This window comes from Varroa destructor, unplaced genomic scaffold, assembly GCF_002443255.2.
Source record: "Varroa destructor unplaced genomic scaffold, Vdes_3.0 BEIS01000007.1, whole genome shotgun sequence".
In the NCBI taxonomy this organism is placed as follows: domain Eukaryota; kingdom Metazoa; phylum Arthropoda; class Arachnida; order Mesostigmata; family Varroidae; genus Varroa; species Varroa destructor.
The window spans coordinates 8,839,103-8,859,184 of record NW_019211460.1 but is presented as its reverse complement, the minus strand read 5'-3'; the positions used below and the strand labels follow the sequence as shown (position 1 = coordinate 8,859,184).

The following is a 20,082-nucleotide window of genomic DNA, read 5'->3' as shown; positions in this document are numbered from 1 at the left end:
ATATATTAAATTAATTCTGTACATAGTTGCAATGATTCAGCACGAAAATTTGAACGTCTAGATAGCCATACCTAGGCGTTTCGAAGAAAACAGTAGAAGGAACTTAAGGAAGTAATATAACTTTGAGGAATGGGTGATAACAAAAAATCTGTTGAATAGAGACCAAATGATACGACTTCAAAATGGACTATCTTCTAGAATAGCAAAGCGGTGCTAGGCAATGTAAAAACAGGTTTTTACGTCTAACTAGAAAGCATCTGGATACCTGCAGTGCTTGCTCAATGCCTTTTCCTATACATCTGTTATACAACTAAGGTGTACATAATTGATCCTACCTACAAAGGTAATAGGTTCTTATCGGTTTCAGCCGTAAAGTCAATGCAAAAAGTAATGGCAGAATTTATCGTAGTTTCAATATACTTATTTTCTATTGATTCGTTACCTGATAATTTCGTCAAACAGTTTGTACCTATCTATCATTACAGTCATGTGGCGTCGTACCAAGCGCCGAACCAAGAAAAAACGTATAACGTTGGAAAATCTGCGAAAAATTAGCTTCAGTTCTAGTTCGTAAACCGGATACTATTTAATCAAGCAGCTCGATAAAAGATACGGATGTGAAGAGAAATAAAAATTGTAATCCTCTTTATGATGTTCTGATTCAAGAAGAGGTTCGTGAAAGGCCAATGCGTTGCCACTCGATATCGTCTGTGTTTTCACTATTTAGGAGGTAAAAGGGCCTGCAAGAAGGCTGCATACTTGTATGAGCACGATGGAAAATGAAACATAACCTGTGGAGTTGTAGTTTGTAAAGAAAAATCCATTTAATTCCTTTACGTACGGACTTTGGCTTGACAATGCCTCAGTACCCCTTCATGACCAAGATGGACGACCAAAACGCTGGAATTGTATTCAATGACCTACAGCTTTAGTAGAATTAGAGAAATTAGAATTACAGTAGTTATTACAATTCAAGTAGCAGCGCGGTTATTCTAGTTTTCTAGCTTTCAGAATAAATGCAGTCGCCCCGAGCCATCTCCAACAAGCGGCTAGAACAACGCCAACACAGAGAGATTTTCGGATCTGATGCATCGAAATGAAATTTCTACAGATCTACAATCCGAGAACAACCTGGAGATTGCTAGACAAAATGCCTTGGCCAAGGTAAGGTTTGTTTAAATGATTATTGGTTAGATACTAGCGTAAATTAATAACGCGGTCTGGCTCTTCATTCATGCGAGACCTTCAGCTCATAATAAACAGACTTCCATGGTACATAAGGCAGGTCAGATTAAGTCATAGAAGATTAGACGACGCCAATGTTATAAGTACGCCTGAACACCGTCCTCGCTTTATCCCGTCCCCTGCACACTCGTGGATGGACGGACGACCTAATCTATAAGGACCTGCCCTATATAATCAACTGATTTCCATTTGCTATCTCATATGGTTGGTTGCTTAGCGTCGTTATCGAGTTACACACTGTAGACAAACTATAGGGAGCTTTGTGGAATGTCTCCTTCCTTCCTTCCTTCCTTCCTTCCAAACAGAATTTCCTAATTCTCGAAGCTAGTAAGTGAAAGTATGACTTCGCGCGCTGCCAAGTATCTTTGGAGCGGGGCCATCTATGCAAAACGAACAGAGTTAACACACGTCTGAAAGCGTATGCGCTCGGACGTGCTCCTTTAAGAAGCGTCCCATAATATATTGGGCCTTCTACATAGTCGATGTAGACGAGTTGCTATGTAAATTCGCGCTTTCTGTTAACCGCAGAGAACCGCTTACCTGTTATTGTGAAACTTGTTGGACCGCGTTCACGCCATTTTCGCTACCTTCCCTAGTTAACAGGACATCACTTGGACATCTGCAGCCGTAGTGATGTCCTGCCAGTTGTTGCTGGCGATCGTAAGCAAACCGGAAACGGATTATCACTTACTCCTACTTATTCACGCGACCTATCGTTACATATCGTGTGTATATAAGGATTGAGAAAAAGAAGAAAAACAAATGCGAGTGACACAAGATATGTACTATAATGTACTTGGAGGAGGAAGCGAGTTCCCGAGAGATGGGGATTCGCAACTACGACCGCTGGTTCTTTTTTCTGTAGGCTCACTCTCAGGCGGCGCGCTTGTTCTATCGTTGACAATCAATATACGATATCTAATTTAGCTGACCCTCCGTTGCCTCTTACTTGCTGATCAAGAACCCAATAACGATATATCTATATGCATGTGCGTGCACATGCTGTGCTGTGTGCATGCGCCTGTCAGAGTGTGAACTATCTCTCTATAACTCGTCCCGAAAGTCATGTAACGAATAAATATAGGGGTAAGAGAGGCAAAGCGTTATCGTATTCTCACAGCGCCAGAAAAAAAAAGTCTGCTCACCACGTGACAGTGATAAGAGCGACCAAATTCAGGAACAAATGACAGTATAGCTTTAAAGCAATTCGTAGACACACTTAGTTGTTTCACGGCTCTTACGCCGCGATGATTTAATCATAGCAGCCAGCGGATAACATCCTGACGTTCGTAATTACATTTCATAGATACCTGCCCACTATATCTGACAGGGTCGTTTTTTCTGGGTGAAATATTAACATGCGTAACAGCGAAGAGCCGTTGAAATTAGAAAACTTCTGCCAACATTAGCGAGTACTGGCGATTCCGTCGTTCCACATGTGTTGACGCTTGGCTACACACAACAAAGCCATCGTTGAAACTCCTTGCACCCGATAATTTTCTCCATTCTAGTTTCCTTGAGCTAAATTCATTTTTTTTTTTTTTTTTACTTTACCGGTGAGCTGCATGTGTGAGGTATTTGAACGAATTACGGTATCTACCCACGCCAACATCTTCACGCCATGACGCACTTACGTCATCAATTAAGCCTGAATTATTTTGATAATTAATCATTGTCTTTTGCACCGATTTATTTCAACTTCCTCGTCGCTACAGTCCTTTGATACTTCAATAGCAAATAGCTCAAACGTACAGACATGTAAAATTCAAGGATGTTCATTTGCTGATTGAAGGTGTTCTATCCATATACACAAAAACATCCTCTCTTGAGGAACAGGCATTTCTTTGAACAACACCTAATGATACAATATTTCTATAATATTGTCCACAATCTGCAGATTCTTGCCTGCTAGACGATCGAGCGACCTTCTTGTACGCGTGATTGAATCCTGCAGGGGTAGGCACTTGCAAATTTCTGTAAGTACCTTCGTTAGTGTGTCCTGATCTGATATCTCACTATTTGCCCTACCTGATTTAAGGTCCTCGCATGGCTAGTGTTTCCGATAGTGTTTCCGGTCGACTTCGTTGTGTTGTTGAATGTTGCAGTTTCAACACCGATAGGCACTACTGCATATATTATTTCTTTGGTTTTTGCTTCGTACATTACTTACGTATGAGTCGCAAATGCGCGGGCAGGATGCACGCAAAGAGAGCTATGAGAAGTGTGGCTATTACACGGTGTAAAATAAGTAAACGGGCATCAAAACATAGTCGACGGTACGAACGAGTGCTAGCTGTACCACAAACTACAGGGCCAGATTTAACTTAGAATTAAGTTGTATAGTTGCGATAAGATCATGTGAGCGGGATAGGCTTTTATCCGGTTGTGGAAGAATTTATAAGTTGGCTTTGTAAGCAGTGCCAATATCGCTAAAGCAGGCTGTATTGAATAAATATTGTTGGAGCTTGATAAGAATGTAGAGATAGTCTTCTGTTGAATAACAAGTACGTTTGAAAAGTTACGCAAGCCTATGGCAGATACGCCCAAGTTTAGCGATTTCGGAAACACGTTTTCAAGCACTGCTGGTTTTCTGTCTTCTAATAACTTTCTAGTAACATGTAATACGTATACAAGCGTAGCAGATTCAAGCCAGTGACCGACTAAGCTATCAATTTGGGTGCCGTATCTTAGCTGACTAGATTTTGGTAATACTCATTCGCTGATGCTGTTCCTTCTTTAAATATACATCCAGAGCTATTGAGCATAAGAAGATAGAGGGAAAAACTCATCAAGTTTTTACCTTTTCGCTTTAAATAGTACTTTACCGTCTATCAGACACGTACGAATTATCGATTATATGCGAGCTATTTAATCGTATGCATTCTCAATACGTGATACGAATTTGCGCGAAGTTCCCATTTGATTTGTTCCGGTTCATGCATGCTCTACGTAACAACCCTGATCCGCAGGTGTTCGAATCTGCAAACTAAGAGCTATATATCTATACTACTTTTGCTCGTACAAAATCCACTTACGAATGTCGTGAGAAGAAATAACCTCATTTTCGGGGCTGCCAGTTAACGCGTGGGGTGTCCACACAAGAACCTATGCCAGTCGTACGACTGATCGAAGTATTGTTGGTCCTTAACGAGTAGTCTATGCGTCTAGATCGGCGAGGCCGATCGCTGCACCGACACTTCGTCACGAGTCAGACAGTAACTGTTAGCAGTTAGTCGGTTAATTAAAAGAATCAGTGCCAGTCACAGCGGGTCCTCGAACGCCTTCGTCGCAATGTACCCCCTAGACGCGCGTAACACTGGCGTCAGAACCCCATGTCCATCACGAATAAGGCCACTACAACGGACTCCGACACTATGCTTTCTAAGATACCGAGCAGGGTTAGAGAATGAGAAAGCGCAATTGCCTCAACTTCGTCTGTTTACCCCTCGTTCTGTCAAACGTTACGGTACATATACAGCTCTCGTGATGTAGACGGCATCTGGAATTATCATGATGGTGACTATTGTACTCAATGAAGCACTAGTATTACTATAACAATAAAGAAATCTAGTGTCCAAGGACTCTAAAGAAAAGATGACGTCGTCTAATTTAGCACATGACGTGACGTGACGTGACGTCTGAATCAAGAGCAACCGGCTGAACTCGGATCTCGGGTTTTCTCCTTTTTCGTCTAGCCTATTTATTTTTCTATTACGGGTAGTTAAATTATCAGTACATTTTCAACACAAGCTCCAATGGTCTATTCTTGCCAAGTGGGTTACCGCCTTCGCGAGCACAATATTCGTATAATACCCACTACTTTGTTCCTATTGTTGTTGTTTCTTCTCACACTTCTGGTTTTTTGCTGCACCATTCAACTTGTAGGGAGTGAGCGGTCACCTGTTACACCTAGTTATCACTAAGTTGAACCTGATCCATTCGTCTACGATCAAATCTCAGCAATTGGCAGTTGTTCTCCTTAAAATGACAAATGTTTATATATATATATTGTTTAACTTTTTCTATTTTTCGACCCGATGCGTTGGTGTCATTAAGTTGGTTGGAAACTTTTAAATCTAGCCCTCCGAATTGGTGGGTCAACGATAAACTCTGTCTTGCTACCACTTTTTCGTCTACACGTTGAATTTCGCCGCGTTCGGTAGCAGCATGTCCGACGTGCCGCACAGCGCGTAAGTAGTGCTGTTAACCAGCTCAACTATTCGTATCCGGTGAACGCACGACCAAACGCCGTACCGTGCCGAGTATGCAACAGTTGGCCAAGAGCACGCGCGAGTCCAAGGGGGCGGGACTTGATGTGCGCGCGCACCGAACGGCTCACCTCCCCTGATCCCTCCATAGGTTGCTGGCGGCATAGAGGAGTCTATACTCTATATACCCGTCTCCCTTTTAAGATTAACATTACCCGTCGTTGCCTATTGCTACTAGCTGCTGCTACCCCTACAGATGTGTCGTGCACTCCCCCATTCCCCTAACAAATTAACCAGACCTTACCGAAACCACTGTGCTACCATTGCTATAGCACAACGTTGTCTGACTTGGCTCGCCCACAGCCAGTTCGTGACGTAAATGGTACACGGGAGTCCCAATATACTTCTATAATCATAGCCATCATGTCTTTTAGGTTAGGTTCTATTCGGTGTACCATTCTAGCCCGCTCTTGCCGTTACCACTGGTGGGCTGGGCAGCAGAAATGTAGTCGAGAAGGATTCAGCCAAATGCTGGGAGCAAACGAACGCCCAAGATTAGGGTGGCACACCCACCGGCTAGGGCCGCAACCTCTACTAACGATGGGCGGCAGAGTGTCTGTGTGTGCGTGTGGACTGATCCAAAAAGAGGCGGAGACGGGTGACGTACAAACGGCGGACCGGAATGAGACAAGATGGACCAACTAAAAATAGCCTATTTGCCTATGGACCTCTGTGGCGTCCCCACACACCCCCAAGTTCTGATCATACATCGGTTCTGAGCTGGTTTGTTGCGAGATGCATCCGTCTACCGAAGTCCGAGAGGCTACGATCGGTCACTGAGAAGCGTAATGAGCAAAAAAAACAGAAAGTAAAAAGAGTAAGATCAGGGGGCTAGGATAAAAATTTTGGCAAAGTGGGATAAAAAAAGAGGGCAAATACGGGAAGAGTGTAAGAGGGAAAGATGAGAAGTAGCAGGGGGTAGAGAGCACTGCCATCGAGGCTGGTGACACCTGGGATCTACATCATGGTCCGATGTAGCCGAAATGTGCACGTAAAAGGATTAAGTATGGAGCGCGAAGGCTGCCGCGTCTTTCGAAAGCAATAGTTCAGGAGAGGCGATCGACAAGTTGCCTTGAGGTAAAAATCTAAGGAAAGTAGTAAGTCGTTTATTTCCTTATAGCTCTCTATATATGAACAGCAGCAGCAGCAGCAGCAGCAGCAGCAGCAGCAGCAGCAGCAGCAGCAGCAGCAGCAGCAGCAGCAGCAGCAGCAGCAGCAGCAGCAGCAGCAGCAGCAGCAGCAGCAGCAGCAGCAGCAGCAGCAGCAGCAGCAGCAGCAGCAGCAGCAGCAGCAGCAGCAGCAGCAGCAGCAGCAGCAGCAGCAGCAGCAGCAGCAGCAGCAGCAGCAGCAGCAGCAGCAGCAGCAGCAGCAGCAGCAGCAGCAGCAGCAGCAGCAGCAGCAGCAGCAGCAGCAGCAGCAGCAGCAGCAGCAGCAGCAGCAGCAGCAGCAGCAGCAGCAGCAGCAGCAGCAGCAGCAGCAGCAGCAGCAGCAGCAGCAGCAGCAGCAGCAGCAGCAGCAGCAGCAGCAGCAGCAGCAGCAGCAGCAGCAGCAGCAGCAGGTAAATGTTAATGTAAACTATTTTGGGGATTGATGGGCATCTTTCAAAGATGGCTACGGTAACATTTTTCGCACTAGAGATTATTCACATCGTCTTGCCCATTTCGAGTATTGAGTCCTTCTTAAGTAAATAATTTGAAGCAAATATGAGAGCCTTTGTTTTGAGTGTGCGGGTACATTTTCTCGGCTGAATCAAGTTAGGAAAGTACACAAATGAGATAGCTAATTAACTATATTAAACAATGCATATTCTTACTATATATATATATATATATATATATATACGCTAATTTTGATAAACGGGTATCCGTTTATCAAAATCCCGTTACTGAACGTAGTACGAATTCCATAACTTAAATACGTCGTAAAGGTGCATCATTTTTTTGGGCACAGCACAACCCGAAATTGAAGACAAGACACAATGGAATGTTTATGGTCCTTGTTTCTTTTAATGGTTGCTCCAGGTGGAATCGGCAAAGCGCCATAATCCAACCATCTGATGAACGGTCGACTACCGTTTCATTGTGGCCCAAAGACCTGTGTAATAATTCGCAGATGTTTGCTGTTTGTGTTTAGTTTAATGCCACCAAAAGGAACTTGGTTAATTCTACCCCGAACTGCGAATTAACTAGCAGAAACAGCATCATAAGATGAGTCAGATTGAAACTACTGGAAATTTGCATTGTAGTTCGATATCTACCGTGAGGTTTTTCATAGGAAAAGTCAGGCCTTGTCTTAGTCTCAATATCTTTCTTTAAGGACATGACAGAATCTGTTTTGCATTACTGTATGTGCAATGTCCGTACAATTTGCTAATTTATTTGCACTATATAAAATAATCGCTATATATATATCTATATATATATATATATATTATGCTTATGCCCGTCCCAGTCTACTAGCCGCAGAGAGGATGATTTGGTCCCGTGAATTCTAATTAGTAGGACCACCCATTATGACAAACTTAGAGCGCCTAAAATAAACTTTGGAACTGGATATCGAATCTGAGACCTCATAATTTTGAGCCTGGTATTCTAACGACCTCACAGTCGATGCGAGCTGGATAATTTCTACCGAGTTTTTGACTCAGTTCGGGAATTGATGGCGGACTTGCCCAAAATATCGACGTTTGTTACCGGGTGACCAAAATCTCGGAATTTTCTGGGTTTCTACGATACCACCCTGTCACGGCACGGCGACGCCATCAAAACGCCGATAATTTATGCTTTAAAGCGGAGCATCTCACGCCGGGGATTGATGCAGCAATGTGTTGATCGCTGTCTATGTGTATCCACGCATTAACTCTAGGCCTGCTGTCCTTGCCGGACATTAAAGATCGGAGCTTTCCTCTTTTCCATCATGCTCATTATTTTCTTCTCGATTAGTTTTAACTAGCATAGAAGCCATTAGTTATGGTCTGTTGCAATATCTTTTTTATCTTGGTGTATTTAAAGGTCCAATCTTGTCGAGTTCCCTCATCCGCATACATGACGGTCGCCAGCGAAACTAGCCTACTACGCCTAATAAGGACCATACGTCTAAATTTATGTAAATAAACGAATAGTAGAACGCTCGAGACGAGTACGATCAAACATATTCGTACCTCGTATAGACACACGTATGATCTTGATTTCAGTATGTTGAGGCAAGCATTTTTTTATTCCTGAAAATATCTGCGGTACCTAAGGTCAACTATACTAATAGAGCTATTTCAATTACATCTAGTTATACCTACACATCGAGTCCCGAATGATAATTTGTATCTAATCCTTGACATAACAAAGACAAAGCAGCTCACACTGTCAACAAAATTTTGTAAAGCATTGAAAAATTTAATCGTCTGCATATCAGAAAACATCGATGTATGTATAAGACGCTCCGTTTTCTATCTGTAAACAACCAATCACATGTTGATATAGTTATAGTTGTGATTTGAAAAATCTGCCGTTTTTAAAATTGCACCAATAAAACACATTCTTTCGTGTGTTCTCATAGCTTCTTTTATGTTTGTAAGTTGTTTCTACAATTGATTAAAGATAATCAGTATTAAAGTTGATATGTTGGCCTTGAAGTTTGAAATTCATTTTTCCGTATGTTTTTCGTTCGACTTACGCTTATTCATAATGAAAGCTTTGCAATTGTTAAAAAAAACAACAACGTTTTTTTTCTTCTATTGTTTTGTGGATGCCCTTCTCGAACGTTGGGGCAATTGTTCGAAAGTTGAACGAAGAGTTCGCTGTATGGCATAATGGCCAGCTGATTCGTGGAACGATATATTGCATAATTTTCCACTTCCTTCAGCCTAGTATACTCAGACTTCGAGCAGAGCAAAGCAATCACGACAACTTTCCTCTTGAGACTTTTAGAAGGTTACTCGAGGTTGTACTCGAGGATACTTGTATTCATTATCGTTTTCTGGACGGCAATCACCGAATGATTATGAAGCTTCCATAAATCTGAACAATCAATGGTAACTCTTCTGTATGCATTTAAGGCTTCCTCTAATTCTAAACTGCCATATTCGGTAGGTTTGCGACAGTTTCTTTCCTGTATCTTCCTAGGTATCTTCATCTATACTTGGTAAAAATACGTGTCTGCATATGCTTTTTTAGTAACATGGTCTCATACTGTTTATTTTGTATAAATTCTGTAAAGTCAAGCTACCGACTCACCCCTGCTCACGAAGCCAGTTGATAGGATGCGTAAATAGTACAGCCATCTCTTGTGTATTTTGCTTACTAGCTTACTGAAATGGCTGTTACGATTAGCTGAAGAAATTAAAAATAAATAGAATTCTAAGTTTATCTAAGTTGTTGTTATATTGGACCGAAGAACGAACTGCGGTAATCTGATGGTTAACAACGTCGTCTCATTTTTCAAAGCCGAAACTTTGATCTTCTTTGTAACAAACAACCAATTAAAATGGTAACATCAAATCATATTATAGGACGAATGTGTATTTTTTTTCTCTAAGTTTGATTCTGGCTGAAATAATTCGAGTAACGTGCACTGAAGTTAGCACTTCTCAGCGACCTACATATTAGCTTTGGCAAACATAGATTTAAAAACAACAACAAAAAAAAAAAAAAAAAAAAAAAAAAAAACAAAAAGATTAAGTAGCGATCTTACAAGATAATGATAACCTTCGTACGTAGCTAAAATGTTTCCTAAAATAACCGGCTTATGCCGTTTCCCAGCGAACTGTGATAGACAACGAAAAATTGTTTTCTCTGCGATACGTCTCCTGACGAGTGACTAGACAATAACTGAATTTAATTTATGAATGAACAATAATATGTATTTTCTAGATTTAGAAATTATTTTCTATATTTTTGTTCCAACATTGAGAATTGGGTTTATGCAATGTAAGCTAGTGAACACGTTTGTTGTTGCTCGACACTGCTGAGATAGCAGATAGATCTGTTAATTAATGTAATGATTAAAATTGTATCATTACGTTACCAGATTAGCTAGGTAACTGACCACAGCGATAAGGATGAACAGCCACCGCATTACTCTCAAACACAGAGTCGTCTCTCGGTACCGATCAGGGGGGTTGCCGCCATCATGGCGTTCATGGGCAGCTCCTTCACTGTTGTCGACCTCTGCTGGCGAAACTGGCCGTTTAGGGCTCATCACCGAGACTGACCACGATCACTGCGTAAATTCATTATCACTCTTAGTTAGTCACTAGTAATTCGCCTACGCGTAAGATTACCGAAAAATCACAGGCAAATATGCGATTTCACTACGTGTTAACCGTTCTCGTCTGCAAGTGAAAGTAGCACTCGGGCCCCTGTTTTTGAAGCTGGGTAGCTAAATCATATGCCCTATACGACAGCGGCATTAATCGATATCGACTCAGCAAATTTCCCCAGTTGAACACTTCGAGTACATCAACCTTTTTAATCGAACTTCATTCTGTCCTACCATCCTGCAACGTGTTTAGCTAGTTAAATGGTGGTCATCCACAGCAATGATTTGAGATGTATAACCTTCACTTTCTGTTCACGTCACTGAATATTAACCACTGCAACGTTGACAAAGTCTTCAATGAGACTAACTGTTTAAATGAACGACTGTCTTATAACTGGCAGATCCATGCAACCATCTATTGGATTTTCCTATCAGCGAAGTTGCCTGTCAGCCGAGTCTTGCAATTTGAGAGAAGGACCTTTCTCGCTTCGAGGTAAGGCTTTGCGACTCTGGCCAGCTAGCTAAACCGAACGTCTCGACCTGGTCGTAGTGCCTGGCAAGCAGTACTTCATTGTGGTCAATCTTTTTGGATCGCTAGCTATAAGTAGCAGTCGGCAATAAAACTATAGTGTGGGGCTAAGTGAAGTGTCTGTGTTGTCCATCTATCTGTAGCTGGAGCGTAAATGCTTTCGTTTGTTCCCGTGCTTGTGCTTCTGTTATCTTTATTTTTTCCCCTGTAGGTGGGCGTGTGTGTGTCTTTCTTTGTTTCTGTATGTGCTCTCCCCAATGGGCTGTCGTGTGCCGGCTTCTGTTTTTCTACTTCGAAACCAAAGAGAAGAATCGAGCATTGACGTACGACTATTACTCAACGAGTAAAATTCTACGAGGTCACATTGGCCTGATTGCTTCGAGTGGTTGTTGTTACTGTTGGGACCCGTAATGTATCGCTCGAATATGCCAAAGAGGCACCAATAATTCGCGGAATACTTTACTTTCTTCTGCCCAGTCTTACTCTACTGCTTCGACTACGACTACGGTTTACCGGCTGTTACTGTTTCGGTTACAATATGGCAGTGCCGCATCGCTTGTAAGTAAAACGCTTTAGCTTTACACGCCATGCACACATACGCACACATTTTTACAGACGTTACTACTAAACCAGAATATAGGCAGATAGATCTACGATTCTATGTGAACTCATACAGTAGCATCCGGCGCACTACCCACGTGCGCGGATTCCGTGCAGACCGCACCATCATCAGACTAATGGGTGAATATTGCCGTTCTTCGAATGTACTTTTCCTTGATCCTCTCCACCTGCTAGCCACTGGCTCTCAACCTTTGCTCGCTCCGCTTTCACAAACTGTGATCGCAGCTAACCAGAACCAGCTAACTGAACGAGGAATAGTCACAACGGAACCGTCAATAAATGAATACCACCGACATCAATACGACTAGCGTTTACTCTCATCTTGGTTATTAAGTCCTATGAGATATGGCGACAGTTTGGTGCTACTCAACGTCAATAGCAAAACCCCTGTCAGTTCTCTCTTTCTCACACGCGTTTACGCACGTGTAGACAAGACATCTGCATGCTCTTCCTGTATATCCACGATCTGCTCCTAGTTCTATGGTAGATTTCTTACTTTACGATCACCATAACCGCATTGTAATTTCTCTCCCTTTTTTTTTTTTGCTAGCCATAAAATTGTCGTGCTTCGCGCGGTCAACATTTCGACCCAGCTCGAAGCGTTTCAGAGCTAGAACTAATCGTTTGTAGTGAGGCTGGCGGATCAAATGGAATAGGAAAGCGTACACAGGTGTGCGTCGGTTGACGCCTGCCGGGTGCCACATAGGAAAATGCACATAGCTATGCACGCCTAGATAGAAGGCAATATTGGAAGAGGCACGAAAAGGCATTGGCAAAAAAAAAAACATTTAAAACCTGTTATACTATGACACTCAACAGGGATATATGGCTATGAAAGTCAACAACGGTGTGACAGGTTAGACGATCTGGATTTGAATTATCAACACGCAGTCGGAAGTCACACACTATTTGTACACATTTTATCTAGACCGAGCGTACGTTACGAAGAACTTCGCGGCAAAGGAGTCGCACGATGTACGTAGACCGAGGTTTTTTTTGCGTACTTTCTCAGTCGCCTGTCTCGCTTAAGCAGCGCCACAACTGGGACGGTAGCTAACTGTGTATATTCCTCTAGAACAAAGTCGAGCTGCACGATCTATGTATTGGTTGTTTTAATTATAATCGCCTTTACCTATTTTAAACATGACACACGTTGATATAACGGAGATGGTTGTTTTGCCGTGCAAGATGATTACGTTTTCGTGTTTCTCTCAATTAAAATGCCCAAATATCTCTTTTTCAAAAAAAAAAAAAAAAAAAAAGAAACATATTAATGTGTTAAGAAGTTGCATGTCTAGCCGCCCTAAGTGAATAAGCGCAATAGCTCGTTTATTAAATACCGTAGTAGTAGTAGTAGTAGTATAATTAGATATACAATATGTCAGTATTCTCAAATCAAAATGTCGTATTAATATATCGTGCCGAGATATCCAGTCGACTGGTGGCAGCCAATGATTGACAAGGTCACAAATGTTCCTCGATATTTAAAGTAGAAATAGGTCATCAATCGTTAAATCAGGCCAAACGTCGCCGTAGGTAAAGCGACTTTTATTAAGGCTTTTGCTTTGGAAGATGCAGTCACAATTCTACATATATATATATATATATATATATTGCAAACCAGCTGTCTGGAGCAGTTCTTGACGGCTGTACGGGACGTAAAACGTGATGTGTTTCGAAACGCAACCTCAAATCATTTCAACGATCGAACGTAGGGATCTTAAGAATTCCATATATAGTTTAAGGATGTTCCTAAGGTCAGATCTCGTATTGCGACTCGAAAGGCCATCAACTGTTATGTCTGTGAAAAGCTACGGGTACATGTAATAAAACTGGGTACGTTAAAAAGCTTTACTACTCTAATTTTGTGTGTTACATTGCTGCAGAATAAAACAATAACAGAACGCTTTCGTTGCGCTGTTTTTACAAATTTCTTGTGTAGGAAGAGGGGTTTGGGCTTATCATAATCGTAGGTCAGATATCGGACTGAGACGAAAACGCCTAATGTGACTGTTTTACGTCCGACTGTTTCTTGTTCATCTGACTGTATATAACGTATATAAATCAAGATGAATTATTAAGCAGTGATCGTTTTCGTACTATTGCCGTATATTGTAAAATTACCGGACCTACTCTATGTATCCACTGGAGCCAAGTAGCGGAGAGATCTCCTGCAGGTCGATCTCTTATAAAAGCAGTTAATCGCATCCAATGATGATATTTCATCGTGATCTAATTGTATTGACTATTTTGAAAGGACCTGCGCATGTCTATTCTTATTGCAAGCTCTTTTTTTTAATATTTTTACAATCGCTGGAGTTGACGTCCTTTATATATCATCGTGCATTACAAAATACCGTATGTAGCATAGACACGAATAGGTAGTCGGACATGTGAGTGTTTATATAGAAACTATACCACTCGTATGCTATCCAATACTATAATCATAGAGGCCAATACTTGCTTACTTACTTACTTACTTACATGTAGATTTTCGCCAGAGATGTCGCCGCTGATTACCTTAAAAGGTTCCGCTGTCCTGCATGGACGCTATTGTCAGCTGCGAGATACTCGGTTATGTTATGCGTGCTAAAAATGGCAGGATAAAAGTAGCAATTAAATTTACTAAAAAAAGTTTATTTTCTCTGTTGTATTTTGCATCTATTATAATTGAAAGAACAACCCAGTTAAGCTGTGATTTCAGTGGTATATTACGCGGCATGTAATAGAGTGGAGTAGATAATAATAATAATAATAAAATAATTAATTAGACGTATCGTTGATTCTGTTTGTTGACAAGTACGTGACAACGTGCCTGAAGTGGAGTGCCCACCCTGAAGCAGCTCCAGGTGGTTGATGCACGCACATGCTATACTTGAGAAGATACGTACAACATTGATTCTGCTTGCGAGGGTCACATTGGACTAACCGTTTGCCCTTCTACACTTTTACGTCTAATATTGAGGATGAATATGACGCACTTTCTCGTTCACTATTCGTCTCATTGTCGTCAAAGCAGATATTATTATTATTTACATTATATGATAAAATTATAATTTTATATGATCCTGTATTAAAGCTTAGCAAATACTTTTGTTATTGCTATCGCTCCACTTCGATGGCTTAATTAATTATAGAAGATTCATACTGTTTTCAAAATGTTTGTTTGCGAATTCGGAAAAATTCGACATCTATGTATAGGCGTATGTGTATAAACAGCGATAACAGGTATAGAGAAAACACATATAATTTTCTCACAGCCCGTCTTCAGCAAGCAATCCTTGATTTTGTCAGCCAAAGGATAAGCTATCCATGTCATCGTGCCGGCATTCATTAATACATATGCGTTTATTGTCACATAAAAATATTTCTTATTTATTATAAAAAACTTATTATCTATTATAAAAAAAAAACTTTCTTAATTATATTTGAATCGACAGATTCTTGAGGCCAAATTTTGTTTAGAAAAAAATAACTTGAAATCATGATTGTAAAGCAGGCTGATCTTTTCTTCGAGAAGCCGCCTCTAGACCTCTTAGAACCGAACGCGGCCCGAGTTATGGATACTCTGCTTGACAGGATGATCTAAGTTTAGACAAATAGTAGTAGTGGTATCCCGACATGGACCTAAAACATTCTTATTTCGCATTAATAGCCCCCTAACAACACGTAAATAAAGGTTTACATTATAACCATTATCATTGTGGAGGAAATGGTCCATATTTTGGATTCAGCAACGTAGCACATAGAGAGAAGCCGTCAAGATGTTTACATTCACAGACTAACCAGTCTTGACTATAGAACAATGGTTTCTACTTCACGCCATTTGTCGGCACAAGCGAAATTATAGATATCTCGTTTGCATCGTTCTTTTTTTCGCTTCGTACGTATCTTGATACTTTCGTGAATTTTCGAGTCATTATAAACATTGACGACTCTATAATCTGTACGTACCTGGTATTTCGTCAAACGCGATACATGTAACTATGCTATCTACACGAAAAAAAGCAATGCGACAAACGAGAATGTTGGCTAAAAACTAAGTAACTTTTCGTGCACCAACTCTAACTTAGCCATGTTTTTACGCGGTGCAAAACGACAAACATTGGGTAGTTCCTTTGATTTGTTGTTCGATGGCCACAAGCCGTGAATCGTCCAGCAAAATGCCGACCGCTTGTCTTTGCAGACGGATATAGGTATACGCCCCAAAGAAAAATATGGCAAGAGTCAATTCATCGTTCCTAGATTCGGTAGTAAAAGGTCTGAATGAATAAACAACATAGGAACAACAACTTTGATCGAAGTGCGCAATTCTGCCACTGCATCAATTAGATCTAAAGAGAGCTCATGTTGAAATCCCTGCTACGGAAAGTAGACCAATTACCAAGAAGTAAGTGTGAAATAATGCCTGACCTATCGCTATTACAAACATAACAACAACAACAACAAGGCTGGGATCAGACCTGGCAAGATTGATCGACAGAAGATGAATCGACAATTTAAACAGTCACAGATCGCTACGCGGAATACAAGGACAAAACACATACGTTGAAATTAGGATCTACGACCGAGATAAAGCTTCAGAAATTCGGCAACTGTCAAAACATCGCCAAAAAATACATATCTAATAAACGAATTTCACTCCTGGCTGTGTGTTGGTTTTTAATTTTTTTTTTGTTTTTTCATGTAATGCGCTATTTACAAACAATCGGCTAACGATTATTTCCTGCTTATTCTAAAACCAAAATAGAGCAAACGATCATTTCATTGACAACGAAATTTCTAACAATGATCAAAACAGTTACGCGCCTGTCGCGTTTGACTGACACAATGTAGAAGACGTTTCGCGTATTGACCGTTAGTACGCAATGTGAAAATGATACATCTCCGAAACTTTCATGCAGTTTTAACTCTGATTTCTTAATTTTGGCGACTGTATCATCGTCTGACAGCGAGAAATTGGGAAACAGCTGAAGCAGCCATTGTTATTCAAAGGGCTTCCTGTGGTTCTGATCGACGGTTTAGGGAGGAACGTACATAAAAGCCTTTGGGTTAATCACTGTGACATGTTCCCCGAGTATAATCGGGTGTCTTTACTAATAGATATCGTGGCCTAGAAGGCACCAGGTGACAGACGGATGGCAAGAACAGATTATCGGGTAACCCGTCTGGCTTTTCGTTTTTTTTGGTTTCAGAAGAGGTAACTCGATCCTTCTCACGAATGGTAATGATACGACTTAGCTTCAGGTGTGTGTAGAGCTCATCGTACTCTATGGTCTGCCTGCTACAGTAGCCACAAGTCCTAGCAACTAGTAACTAGGAATAGGGCGGCTATGTACCAAAAGGCACACGTGATTCGGCGCACTTTTCCCATATAAACTTCATGTAGCAAACACCTTACTACAACGAGCAAAGCTGCAAAGTCTAACTAAGTCATATAGGGTTAATTTTATTGATTGCAAAAAGGGTTTTTCGACCTATCTGTAATTTAGGAATAAATCTGTACATAGTTTTACATGTTGATCTATAAATGATATAAAGCGTATTATCCAGGTAATTTTCTAACACACCTAACGGAAGTACCCAGTTATGCACTGAGATGATTACATTGTGTGGTGGCGCTTGATGAGAATAAATAGACCTATAAATAAAAACATAAGATCGTGCCCGGATATATTCATGCGCATTATAGCGCACCGTCGAACTACTGAGGTGAATATGATTGCATTGACAAGTTTGTATGCTTAGTTGACTCAGAAGACAGGATGATCGTTTTCTGACTGAGTCACAGTCCTTTTATGCAACTAGCTACTGGGCACAGCGTTGGCTCAGGACGAACTATTCTGAACTTCCAAGGTTGTACGGCCGAATCTAGTATTTCGTCTGCTAGTGCACGTAACCTCGGAGAGGGTGGTCTTTTTCACAGGCATGTGTTACCAACAAATAGAATTACATGCAGGATTTAATACGTGCCTATCAAAACGACCCTAGCTTAAATACACATAATTAATCTAGCTCAGTCATCAAGTATAGTGATCAGGGAAGAAAATAATAAACTTTCACATCTGATTCTTTCGTTTTGAGATTTTTTTTTTCTTTAATCTTAAACTCGTAAATAGCGGCTAAAAAGCTGCTGTTGAAAATAAATCTATTTCTGGGTTTAGGAAAATATGTAGGCTGCTTAGATGTCCAAAAGCGACACTGACCGAAGTTTTAATCAACAATAAGTAATGAATTTTCAATTAGAAGAAAACGACACAATCACTTGTTTTTTTTTTTTTTATTTTTGTTAAGATTTCAAAAATATGGGAATTTTATAGAAAGAACAGCCGACTGATACTATAGTAAGTATTTGACTTAGCGACATCTAGTCTTAACACAAATTTGCATCGACGAAAAAATGACAAATGATCTTGAAGGAGCCAGTCATTTGTAACGCAGGAATAGGGCAGCTATGTACCAAAAGATACTCAGAACAGGCCATTAGATAGACGCTTGGTGCAAATCTGAACACTCGATAGCTCAAGCTGTCGCGGTATGTATTGAACAGCCCCCTCTTGCCTGCCTGCCTGCCTGCCTGTAGCCAACTGAGAGATCACACAAAGTTCAGTATCTCGTGGCAAATGTGGCAAACATAGTAGAATTAAACGGCCATAAATCCATTAAGCCAGACATATGTTTAATGAAAAGATACGGATGGACTCGCTGAGAGTTTCGGACCGGATTACGAGAACACTCGCTGCAACTCTTCCAATCGAGGCTTGCCAATGACACTCCTGCCTATGTGATCTTCCAAATGTCAAATAACTAATTCTGTCAGCGGTGGATCGGTATCGTGGATTCTGCTAACAAACTATTATGTCTCGTAGAGTGAGCTCAGGTAACTGATTCTATTAGAAAACAATCTTTGCGAAGTAATCGTATGGCCGAGCATAGGACGACTTAGTGGAGGAATGTTTGTTTATGAGTCCTTAGCAGCACAAATTTCAAAAGCGCTCTGCTTTCCTTATACAAGACTTTGAATTTTAGCGTAAGTAGCGATTCAGGGAACTTGCAGGGGCCTCTGCCACACTGACAGAAATCGCTGTAGAGAGAAGTATAGGTGTTCTGTTAAAGGCAAAACCGATTGAATTTAGCTGAATTTATGCTAAGGAATACGTCAAAAGTCCTATGAGATTAACTTCGAGCGACATGTATTGGGGTATAAAGATTTAGGAAATCGGTCTTTTTTCTATGCAGCATTAACCAGAAATGCAATTGGACGCTTTACATATGAGGGGTTAAATAGTTGTTGGTAACGTTCTTAGAATAGTTACTTTTGACAGAGGGTCAAGCTATTAGTTTTGTACTAAACAAACAGTATTTTTTAAGATTATATTTTAAGATATTTTAAAAGAGAGAATAGTAGAAAACAAATAAAGATGATTACCAGCCGTGAAATAGCTTTTATCGCGTATACTTTGTTGCTGACTAGAAAAAGTACTAACATTTGGCCGACACGTTTCATCTCAGGTCCTATTTAGTTCGTACAATTAATAACAATAAGCCTTATATTAAGTTTGTAAATATCTACGGACTTCGTGGTCGTTTATATTACACTGAATTGTCATGTTAAACTCGGCTGCATCCACCCCGTTCTTATAAGGAAACAAGCGCAAGGAAAGTTTTCGGGAACAACCACGCTTTCTAGAAGTTTGTATAACAACACTCCCATCAGCTTGTAATATATCTGTAAGTATGGTTTTAATAATCGTTCAATAACGATTAGACGGCTATAGCACCTAGCCTGCATATATATATATATATATATATATCCAGAAACCGCTACGAATATACTTGTACAGTGTCTAAACCTTAAATTTCGTAGGTTGCTTTTGATCGCATCTGCTAGTTCGTGTGCCACATATTCCTGTTGCCATGCCTCGATGTATTTGACAAAAGGCTCCTTTGACGATCCTTTAGATACAGTCACTTTTAGCCCCTCTGTCAGAACTCAGAGTGTTTTTTTTAAGTGCGTGACTGAAGAGGCAAGCTATCAAGATTTGTGATTTCTTTCCTAGACTTGTCATCTACATGTGCATGAATGTACACGCATGATTATTAAAAGTAGCAAAGATAAATAGATTTTAGGCAGGAACTATATATGCAAATACATATAAACTCTAT

At 40.7% G+C, this 20,082-nt stretch overlaps 1 protein-coding gene and 1 long non-coding RNA gene across 2 annotated transcripts in view; both read right to left on the bottom strand.

Annotated features, from left to right (window-relative positions):
- Window positions 1-6,612, bottom strand: part of LOC111254237 (uncharacterized) — a 60,319-nt gene extending 53,707 nt beyond the window's left edge. Inside the window, exon 1 of the mRNA XM_086975432.1 lies at window positions 4,281-6,612. Within this exon, the coding sequence (XP_086831558.1) occupies window positions 4,281-4,307 (27 nt within the window). The 5' untranslated portion in view covers window positions 4,308-6,612. The remainder of the gene's footprint in view (window positions 1-4,280) is intronic.
- A 2,269-nt stretch (window positions 6,613-8,881) lies between these two features.
- On the bottom strand, window positions 8,882-10,678 carry LOC147754280 (uncharacterized). Its single transcript, XR_015317514.1, has 2 exons — window positions 10,554-10,678; window positions 8,882-10,103 (listed from the first exon to the last, which is right to left on the bottom strand). It is a non-coding gene; the product is annotated as an uncharacterized LOC147754280 (long non-coding RNA).
- Between the last annotated feature and the right edge of the window lie 9,404 nt (window positions 10,679-20,082).